Genomic DNA, 11,804 nt, shown 5'->3' with positions numbered 1-11,804 from the left:
GAAGGAAGGAAGGAAGGAAGGAAGGAAGGAAGGAAGGAAGGAAGGAACAGAGAATACTTTTTCAAAATGATCACTTAAGAGATCATCCAGTTAGGAAGTGCTCATGTTTCAGCTAATGTTCATTAACTCTACATTAATCTATTATTCAACACCTCTGGGCTGTGCTCTCACTGGGTATTTCTAATGTTTACTATCAGTAATGAAGTTAATGATGTAGATTTGCCCACATGGGGGCAATTCATTTAGGATCCATTCTGTTTTCAAAAGGCTTATGCTTCCCCTTTGAGGTTCTATTTCAGTTTTAGCCTGGGGACCATTCCTTTGTGACTATCTCCATTGCTTATTTAATGACATTAAATTTCTCCCTTTGTCATTTGTGTATACATGATTATGATTAGGCTCAGTTTGAAGAAGTTGTTTTTCAGAAGTAGAAGTGCTTTTATTCCATTATAGTAACTGAAAGGTAATAGATTTTTCAAAATATATTTACAGTATCTCTGATAGAAATTAAATGACAAGTTTGTATCATGGATTATATTCTGACTGAGAGAAATGACACTGTGGGTTTTAAAGGCCATTCCTTGTTTTATTCTTTGTTATTTGACAGCCCACCTGTATTTACTGAGGAGCACATTGTGGACAAAACATGATGTCTCACTTATACTAGTGTATAAGAGAAGTATTTTGTAAATTTTAAAGTTCTGTGTAAATCAGATTAGTTTTATTTGTTATTATCTCCTATCCTTAGGGAATGGGGTATTAGAAGTAAATTTTCTGGAAAACTGCAGCTCATTCATTTAAACAAATGATTTATTTCAATTCTTTTTAAGTAGTCTTTTTAAGGAATTTCTAAGTAATCTTTCCTTTGTATATTTCTGTAACTTAAAAAAGACTGCAAAGAACATAATTTAACCTTTTTTTTGATGATAACAGTTACAATGCATAATACTCTAATACCTTCAGAGGTTATTGAGAATGGCAGGCAAGATTTGTCCCTGCACTGAAAGTTCCCTATACAGAATAACCCTTAAAGTACTATAGATAATTGTCCATTCTTGTCTTGGTTTGATAATTTTTTGTGTTGATTTCACAGGCAGAAAGTAAACTGATAAAAGTGCTGACAACGTGTGTGAATATTGTGGTAACTCTGCTAAGCCTGATGTGTAAAGCTGGATGGGGAGCTACACTGGGAGTTGGACCAGAAACTGGGAGCTGCCTACCTGTGAATCCAGGTGACAGTTGGGTGAATTCAGGCAAGAGCTGGAAGCATGGAAGAGGAGCCATGGAATTTGGAAGTCACCCTCCAGTCAGGATGAAAGGATCTTTACTTGGGTACTTAGTGCTGAGATTAAGACTGTGAGACCTAGGGGTGGGAGACCTTTGTATTTTGTACCCATTAAGGATGACTGCTCCTTAAGGATGATTGAGTTAAGGACTTACTGAATATTTTTTGTTTAAGACTATGTGGCCACTTTAGTAATAAGTTATTATGTTATATCATTGTGTATGTTGTACTTTGGTTTCTGTGAATGTTTTGCTTTAGTTTATTGTTGAATAAAGAGTACACTAAACTATGTGATCAGAACCTTAAAGTTATTCACAGCAGCAGCCTCAGGAGAGCTGTTTGTGGTTGGCTTTACACACATAAATGTGAATAGGAAGGATTCAGAGAAACCTGGAAAGATACATGTAAAATGATGCAGAATGAAGCAAGCAGAACCAGGAGAAAAAGGGTTACAACGACCACAGTATCATAATAAAAGACTAATTTGAATGACCAAGCATGACTCCAGAAGACTGATAATGGAGCGCACATCCTACTTCTTGCAAGAAAGCAGATGGACTAGAGGTATCTACTGATACCTGGGTATGAGCCACACCTACATAATGACTTGTGTTTTGGAGTCTCAAAGGATGGAGATAATCCTACAGACACAACAAGTACATCTCTCAAATGAGAGAGAAATCAAAGGCAATTTATCATCTAGCTCCAATATCATCCCAGAAGAATGCTGAAATGAATAAATGAAAGTACACTGTCAAAATTAGATGCCATTAAAAAGCAAAAGCAAACTTTACAAAACAATGCTCATCTGTGATTTATATAAAGTTACTTAGAGACTTTCATTGGTGGAGTTCAATTAATGTTGGGATGAAATTAAAATATAAAAACAATAGTTAAAGACGTGGCCCCTCATGCAATTTAAACACTTTGCTTCCTAGATAAACACAATGAACTGCATATAGTTTTTCAAACTGTTATGAGGGTAAATAACCTTATTAAAAGTTCATTAAAAGAAAGTTTCTTTGCAAAATTGTGTGATGGTATGAGGCAGAGAATAGGGTACTGCTATGTTACTACAAAAAATACTGACTTTTTTATATCAAAGTTTTTCTTTTTTTTTTCTTTTTTGGAGAGGGAAATGCAAGGCAATTGGGGTTAAATGACTTGCTCAAGGTCACACGGCTAGTAAGTGTTAAATGTCTGAGGCTGGATTTGAACTCAGGTCCTCCTGACTCTAGGGCTGGTGTTGTATTCACTGTACCACCTACCCACTCCCTGTCAACATATTTCTAAGAGTGTATGTGCTAAATTAAGAAATTACCACTTTTCCTAGTGATAATAATAAAGATGAAGTAAATTGCTTTTGTAACAATAATTTTTCCTGAAACATGTACATGAATACACACATGCATATATATATTTTCATTAATAGTTAGGCTCAGATTTGGAGGGTATGCCACGTGTCGTACTTTGAGCTTTTTTGCTCTTTTTTTATTCTACATTATTTTATTTCCTTCTATGTTTTCTGATGGGTGCAAAATAGCCTTATGCTATTTGAATTTTCTTTATTTTATATTTGAAGGTTTTTCTATTGGTGGGTTGCAGAATTTGTTGTCAGTGGAATTGTTCAATTTAACAACTTATGTGTTTTAGAATTTACAGTATAGGATATTTTCTAAGGATAATCTGTAGATTCTTTCAGTTGGTACTGTTTTCTCTCTGTTCAGAAGTTTAAGGCAGTTTTCTTATATAATTTTCTGTATCATGATGTGCAAGGTTTTTTTGGACTTAAGGTTTTTCTGGTAGATCTATAATCCTTCAGTTATCACTACAGAGCACATTCTGTTTTTTAGATCGAGTTTTTCTTATAAGGAGATCATGTTTTCTTTTCACATTTTTTTCCTAGACTGTCCTTTGCTTCCATATATTTGTATTCTCAATCAGTTACTCTCTCTTTTGTTTCTTTGGTGAGACTCAGCATTGTCGATTCAATAATTTCTATTTTGCCAATTATATTTGCTGTGTAGGCCATAAATTCTACCTTCACAGTTCTTATTTTTCTTTTAAAACATTGAGGAATATCTTGCTATGGGGTTTCATACTGTCATGAGAATCAATAGAGTTCTCTGCCTCATCAGGTGTTGATACATTTTACTTTATCTTACAATATTTATTCATCAATGTACCTGATCTGTAGACTACATTTCCCTTCTGTTATTAACACCTTTCCTGTTGGATTACCTGCTTATAATCAAGGTCTTTAATTGAGTTTTCTTTCCTCCTGAGATCCTTGGTAATTTCAGGCTTTTTCCCTCATACTCTCCTAATGCTCATTTTCCAACTCCTCCTTTTAATGCAGTTTCCTTGGGCTATCCTTTAAAGCTATCTAGGCCACCTCTCATAATGGGCAATTCAAGGTTCACCAACCTTGGTCTCTGCCCCAATTGACTTCTGGGGGATAGAACTGGCCTCAGCTGGATGCTGGGTTCTTTTCCTCTAGGTTAGTGGAGTGCCACACAGCCCACCTACTCCCACTCCCACCCTCCAGTCCTGCCCAAATTCCCTCTTTTCTCAGTTTTCTGCCTGAGATCTCTTGTGACACAGAATGCTGCCACACTGTTGCCCCAGCTGAAGCAAGCTTCTATCTTTGGATTTCCGCAGATGTAGGAGAGGAGGAGGCACGTGAGGTTAAATTCTGTTGGAAGTCTGATGGCTTGTGTAGCCCTCCTGCCAGACTGTGGTGGGGAGAAGATGCTGAATGTGGGTGTGAGGGACTAGTGAGTAGGCTTTTTTTTTGCTCTTAATTCACTTAGTCATTACTTTGTTTGGGTTCTTGGATGTCCTAGACCATAGAGATATCTAAAATCACTTTACCTATTGTGCATAATTCCTATTTTGGAGAAGTTATGACATGGTGGGGCAGAAGAGAAGTACTTGACGCCCCATTATTACTATTGGCCATTCAGACAGAACAGATATGATGGGAAGGAGGGAAGGAGGTTGTCTGTACATTGGCCTCAAAACGTGTCTTCCTTTCAGGGAAGTCTAAACCCTAAGGTGGTAGGTGCTACAAATATGGAAAGAACTGAACAAGATCCTTTGGAGAAGAGAGATTTCAATGGCATGTAAGGCTATCACCTAACTGGCAACTGCAAAGTCCAGTTTCCTTGCGAGAGAAGCTTATGTGTTCCTGTGAATACTTCATGTGTTTTTTTGTACCTATTTGTGGGATCTTATAAGAAGTGCCTTGTATCTTCTGGATTTTCCATGGGGTAAATTAAAGGCTATCCTTTACCCCAGTGCTTCTTAAACCCAGATGGGGCTGCAACCCACAGTTTAAGAAGCCCTGCTTTACCCAACAAACATCTGTTACTTTGAGAGCTTATACAGGAATTTAAGCCTCTGTTAAGACACTTGCAAACTGGGCATCATGTTCAATTACTGACTCTCATACCTGCAAATGCAACTGCTTGTCAACTACTGTCATTTTGATCTTCATGACATCTTTCTTAGGCACTCCCTCCTTTCTCTGACACTGCCACCACCTTGGTTTGGCTATTACCTCACACCTGAGCCAATCTTGCCCCTTGGCCTCCTTGCCTCAAGTCTCTCTCCACACTAGCCTTGTCTTCACCCAGTTATTACACTGATATTCCTAAAGTACAAATCTGACTATGTTACTCCTCCCCCATGCAGTCACCCCCAGTACCTCCTTATTACTTCTAAGATCAAATATAAAATCCTCTGTTTGACTTATAAAGTCCTCTATAACGTGGCCCTTTCCTCACTTTCCAGCCTTCTCACACCACACAAATTCTTCCCTCCTCTCCACCATGTACGCTGTTATACAGTGATACTGGCCTCGTTACAGCCTTACACACAACACTACATTTGCTGACTGTGCATTTTCCCTGACTGTCCCCCATACCTAAAACTCTTTCCTTCCTTATCTAAGCTTCTTGGTTTCTTTCAAGTCTCAACTTAAGTCTTCTGCATAAGAAGCCTTTCCTAAATCCCCTTAATGCTAATACCTTCTGTCTATTGATTACCTCTAATTTATCTTGTATGTCGCTTGTTTGTACCATTATTTGCATGCCTGTGAGCTCCTTCAGAGCAGGACTGGTTTTTGTCTTTCTTTATATCTTCAAAGCTTAGCACAGGGCTGGGGATATAGTAAGTGCTTAATAAATGCTAACTGACTAACTCAGACACAAGCTATCTATGGATTTCCCAGAGTTTACTCTGAGTGGAGACTCCAGGAGCCAAAGAGAAAACAATTCTGTTGGCTCAGCTCTCAAATTCACAAAGTCCAGAGCTTGGGGAAGAGGAAGATGGGGAAGAAGGCAGGCAAGTCCCCTGATCATGAATTATATTGAGGCATATATTGCTACAGTAAGTTAATACCAGATATAGCTTAGTGATGAAAATAATAATAAAGTGCAATTTTGTTTCTGGGGAGTTATAGGTGGTAATGTGGGAAAGAGTCACTTGAAATAATATATAAAATATATAATTTTAATTTAATTAATTCTAAATAATATATAGAAATTTTTCTCCAAATTATCTGCAAGTAGAATTACCTATTATCCACTACCATGAATCTTTAAAGACACTGCAACTGTTGAGAACAAAGAAAACTAGAACTAAGAAGGGTGATTAAAACAAAAAACAAAATCAAGAAGATGACTGTGTCAGAAGAAAACTAGGGTTCTGAAAATAAAAATGATCCTTTCTCCTATATACTAAGAAGTTTGTCATGAGCCAAAATAACATTTATTATTTTGAAATTTTTATTCTAGAATTAAAATAATGCTTTTTAAATAATATATGAAAAAACTAACCTTATTTTTATCAAAGGTTTTAAAAGTCTTCACCAAGTCGCTGACACTCTCTGGTGATGATGTTCCCTGTAATTTAGGGCCTGAAGACAAGCTTGAGCAATCCCCTGCCTCAAAGCCAGAAAGTAACACTTCTGAACAGCTGCAATGGGATTCTTTCAGGACTCTCTGACCCGATATTAGGTATGTCTTCAAACCTATGGATAAAAATTATAATCATCACAGATGAAAACAACCATCTAATTAGAGTGACATACATCATATGCAACATTTTAGGCTATATTTAAAGTAAAACTTTGTACACTGAATCATAATTTTTCATTTATACATTTTTATTTTAGACAGTCTGGGAGACAAGCTTTTCACTTCAAAAAAGACAATATTCACTCCTATAATAGTCTTTCTTATATAATTTTAGACAGGAGAAACAAGTAAAAAAAAAAGGTAGAAACAGGTAGAGACAAGAAACAGGTAGAAAAAAACATTTAAATATATAAAAGGTCATATGATCTTCCACGGTGACAAAAAATAATTGATGTTACAAATAACTCGTGTTTACTTCTTTTAACAGGTCTCAATCTGTAAATTCTGGTAGCTAATGACACTGCCTTGAGATTTACAAGCTGTATGACCCTGGGCAATTTCACTTAATCTGTTTGCCTCGGTTTCCTCATCTGTAAAAATGGGGAAAATGTAAAAATGTAAAAAAATGTTAAAAAAAAAAAAGCACCTACTTCTCAGAACTGTTATAAGGATTTAATGAAGATAATATTTGTAAAAGTGCTTTGCAAACCTTAAAATGCTACATAGTGCCAGCTATTATTATTACATATGCAATGGTTATGCCCACAAAATTGCCATAAAAGTATGGCCACGTTGAAAATAAATATGTTAATAAAAATCACACAGTTCTAATTCAATATTTATTAAGTACCTATTGAACTTTAACAATGACTTCAGGAAGTTTCTCCTTTGTCTTTCTACAGTCTATTCTACAGCAGGTTTAATTCCTTTTGACAGCATCCGTAAGAAAAGTAGGTTAAATGGACAAATTGTATGGCATTTAGGGCTCTCACAGAAATCTGAAATTCTGCTTAAGATATACTACATATTTCATTGACATCACTGAGAGTTTTCAGCGATTCTATGGGATTGACTACTTAAGCAGCTTCGTGAAAATCCAAATTTCTCTAAGCCCTGGGGAGACAGTATGGTATAAAGAAAAGAAAACTCATGTAAAGGAAAGAATACTCTTATGTCAGAAGTCCAGCTCTATCTATCACTGACCAACTAGCCATGTGACACTTAAAAAGTAAATCATTTAACCTCTTGGATACTACATTTCCTTATCAGTCTTATAGTGTCTAAATGAGAATGTATGAAAGCATTTTGCAAACAAAATCTGTAAATATAAATGAGGCAGAAGAACACTGAATTTGAAGTCAGAAGACCTTAGTTTGCTGCTCACTAGTCCTGTGACTGGAGGGGTTTAACTCCTCTGGCCTTGTAAAATGGGGATAATAATATATGTGATGGCTACCTTATAGGGCTATGGCCAAAAGAATATTTTGCAAAGTAGAAACTGTGTTATAATTGTAAGTTGTTATTATTTAGCATAATTCATGAGCTAGATGAATAACAGGTAGATGCTCTCCCACGTAGAACTCAAGCTATATTAATTTACTAGTACCAGTAGATGTATATATAAAAACCCCAGGGTAGAATTTAAATAAACTGTCAGTTCCTTAAGGGCAGAACAAGTCCCTCTAATTCTTTTATATGTTCAATATAAAGTAGGTATTTAATGTTTATTAACTAATTATTTGGCAGTCAGATAAGCTAGGGAGAGTTTAAAACAGTAATCTCCAATATTTTTAGAAATAGCATTGCTTAATCCCATAATACTCCTTCTTTCCTAACAGTACTCAATCAACATGATTTTATTTTAAGTGAATTATCATTATTTGTGCTTTCAGAATTCAGTAAAAAAAAAAAAAGAAAACCTTGAGAAAAGTAAAAAACCTAGAGAATTGTAAGATCAGTAGTGAGAATCATTTAGATGAGTGTTTTTAAATGCCAGGACATAGCTGAATGAAAACCTTTAAGATTCATTCTATATGGGCCTTGAATGTCTACAACTTCCTTAAAATTTTATCTTCTTCCTAATAAAAATACATACATGCATTATGCTTTGATTCATAAATCAATCACTGCTCTAACTGATAAAACGGGCAACTAGGTGGTGCAGTGGAGAGTGTGCCAGGTTTGGTGTCAGGAAGAAGGGTGTTCAAATGCAGCCTCAAACATTTACTAGCTGTGTGGCCCTGTGCAAGTCACTTAATCCTGTTTGCCTCAGTTTCCTCATCTGTAAAATTAACTGGAGAGGGAAATGGCAAACCACTCTAGTATCTTTGCCAAGAAAACCTCAAATGGAGTGATGGAGAATTGGACATGACTGAAAAACAACTAAACAAAAAACTGATAAAATATCTAGTTTTAAGTGGAAATGAATGCATAAAAGGAAAATAACCTGTTAATAAAACAAATTAATCATGCTTTACATTGTTCACTGACATATATTTATATACACATGTATAGTTGAAAGAGCACTAGATTTGGAATGGAGCATTTAAATCCTGGCTCTGCTACTCACTACATATGAAAACTTGGGCAAGTCATTTAACTTTCTCTGGTCATATGATTTCCTCATTTGTGTTTTCTTTTTAAAGGTTAGATTGGATGCTCTCCAAGGTTCCTTCCAGCTCTACCTTTTTATAATAAATGAAATTATATGAAATATTTTCAAACACTTTCTAACAGTAAACGACTAAAAAATTCAAGGGGTAGGTTATTCTTCTCAGATCATATAATTTATAACACTTAATTGATTTCATTATTTCAGCTTGGGAGAACTCAAAGGGACCCAAAGATGGAAGAGAGCAAAGTCATAATTCTGTTCTCTGTAGGATTCACTAAGGTGTTAAGCGTTCGTACCTGGCTAACCTCTAAAGAACTGGTTAATTGAGAAGTCCTTCTCAGACTCCAGAAATCGTTCTACAAGGTACTGGGGCTGAACATTAATGAGAACTGAAGAGAGGAGTCAGGCTTAGGCTCCTTTCTTAACTAGCTCTGACCTCTGGCAACATACTTCCTTCTCTGAAAGTTCTTTGTTGACTAGATGACCCAAAATCTCCCTTCCACCTCTTTATTTCAAGGACTCTGAGTATCAGATTATAGAATTCAAGATGTAAAGACTTTACGGGAGCCACAAGGAGATATGTCCAGTGCTACACAACATAGTACCAAGGAATTTGCAAAGTGGAACAAAATCCCATGTTGAGGGCTAGAAATCTTACCCCTTTGAAAACCGACAATTTCCTTTGCTGCCAGAGAGTCTGTTGGATTTATTTATTTGTTTGTTTGTTTGTTTATATTGGTGTGGGCGGGGTGGCAGATTGGTATAGGATATATAAAGCTTCCATTGTGCCTATGGCTGGCTATGGAAAAATAACCACAACAGTGTGCTTTCCAGGCTTTCCCAGTTGTGAGTCTCAGCCCCAGATGAGTCTATAACATACCAGAACTATCTGAAGGGACTTATCAAGTCCAGATCTACTTCTCTTGTCCAGGGAAAGGGGACATTTTTCACTTCCTACACTCTCATTTGAGTACCAAAAAGGTTTTCTCTCCACAATAGCAGTTGTTTTAAAATAAACTTTTCTCCCAAGGGGTTTAAATATAGTCTCATTAACCTGAAGAGAAAGTAAAGTAGGATATTGCCTGAGGACGGCAACAATTAATACACCAAAAAAAGCTCATCAGTCAGGGTCTAAGAATTCTCAAATATAAATTTCTCCCCTACAAATGGTACACATACAGTTCTTTACAATAGACTGTTTTAATTACTTTAAAAGAACAGAATAACCTTCAAAAGGGAAACTAACAGGCAGAGAAGGAACAAAAGCTTCCAAGTGCCATATCACAAATATGGCCCAAAGGTGGTGGGAAAACAATGGGGAAAAGAGTATGCAAACTGTGTACATACAAGAGAGATATGGGGTAAATTGGGAAGTCATCTCAAAGAGAACCCAGGACAGGGAAGTACCCTCAATGGTAATAGGGAAGTTTGGAAGAGGGGAGAGTTTGGGAGAAAAGATAATGATTCCTGGGAGAGAATCTGGAACTCAAAGTTTTAAAAACAAATGTTAAAAAAAATGTGTTTTTTATGCGACTGGGAAATATGATATACAGGTAATGGGGTATTGAAATCCAGCTTACCCTACAAAAAAGTAAGGGAAGGGGGGAAAGAGGGGGATAGGAGGGATTAGAAGAGAGGGCAGACTGGGGGAAGGGGTATTCAGTAAGCTTGCCATCTTAGGGTGGGGAGTAGGGGAGAATTAGGGAGAAAATGTGTAACTCAAAATCTTGTGGAAATGAATATCGAAAACTAAAAATAAATAAATAAATTCTGAAAAAAAAAAAAACCCAAAACAAACAAATATGCCCCAAAGGTATTGGCTGCTCTTTAAGATTCTGATAGATTTCCCACTACCCCAAAACAACAGCAGCTGGAAGCTGATATATATTTCATCAGTTTCATCTGGTTGGCAATAAAGAATTTTTTTCTTGTTCCCTATATACATGAAAATGAATTGGTGACAGAAGAAAAAACAGAATTTTCAGATGGGTCACCAGGGCTTGAATTCTGTCTGTCTTTGCTCCTTATCCTTATAAGGGGGCCGAAGCTTTTCTAGTAATAATAATTCATAGCTAATATTTATATAGCACTCACTTTGTGCCATCCTCACAACAACCCTGAGAGGTAAGTGCTATCATGATCCCCATTTTACAGAGGAGGAAATTGAGGTAAACAGAGGTGAAGTAACTTATCCAGGGTCACAAAGCTATCAAGTATCTGAAGCTGGATTTGTACTTCCTGCCCCTGGCCCAGGGTTCTATCCACTGAGTCATCTGGCTAAAATGTACCACTAAAGCAATTAGGCTTTCTTTAGATAAACATAAGGGCAGCTCTCACAGGTTCTTTGTTCAGAACAAAGGACTAACAAAAACAAGGCAGCTAGATGGTGAAGTAGATAGAGTGCTTGGCCTGGAGTCTGGAAGCCTCATCTTCCTGAGTTAAAATCTGGCTTCAGACACTTACTAGCTAGTGTGACCCTGGGCAAGTCATTCAACCTGTTTGCTTCAGTTTCCTCATCTATAAAATGAATTGGAGAAGGAAATGGCAAGCCACTCCAGTATCTTTGCCAAGAAAATCATGCCAAGTAGAGTATAATAGGATTTAAACAATTGAACAACAACAGATAAATATGAAACAACAATAGACAAATAAGCACAATAAAGACAGGAAAGTGGACTAGGTAGGTCCGGATTCAGACTGATTTGCAGCTAAGCCTGGGACAATTTGTGAGTACAAAAGAGAGGTTAAAGATAAAGTCCTTATCTGTAATAGAAGACTTTTGTTCTCTGGTAGCTAAATTACACAGTGGATTGAGAACTGAACTTGGAGTCTCAGAGACCAGAGTTCAAATACTGCCTCAGAGGTTTACTAGCTATGTGACCCGACAAACCACTTAACCCTTCTCAATATCACTTTCCTCATCTGTAAAATGGAGATAATAATAGCACCTACTTTAAGCAGTTATAGTTTAGATCAAATGTGT

The 11,804-nt window shown here is 36.6% G+C and overlaps 1 protein-coding gene across 2 annotated transcripts in view; it reads right to left on the bottom strand.

Annotated features, from left to right (window-relative positions):
* Positions 1-11,804, bottom strand: part of ADCY9 (adenylate cyclase 9) — a 199,704-nt gene that overhangs the window by 80,874 nt on the left and 107,026 nt on the right. For both annotated transcript variants that reach the window (XM_069106579.1, XM_069106582.1), the window contains exon 2: positions 6,127-6,320. In XM_069106579.1, coding sequence (XP_068962680.1) covers positions 6,127-6,320 — 194 coding nt within the window. The remainder of the gene's footprint in view (positions 1-6,126; positions 6,321-11,804) is intronic.

The sequence above is a fragment of the Petaurus breviceps genome, unplaced genomic scaffold, assembly GCF_028583685.1.
Source record: "Petaurus breviceps papuanus isolate PSGF00001 unplaced genomic scaffold, PetGlider_PUasm1.0 138, whole genome shotgun sequence".
Classification (NCBI taxonomy): domain Eukaryota; kingdom Metazoa; phylum Chordata; class Mammalia; order Diprotodontia; family Petauridae; genus Petaurus; species Petaurus breviceps.
The sequence above is the reverse complement of the archived record's forward strand: the minus strand, read 5'-3'. Positions and strand labels throughout refer to the sequence as shown.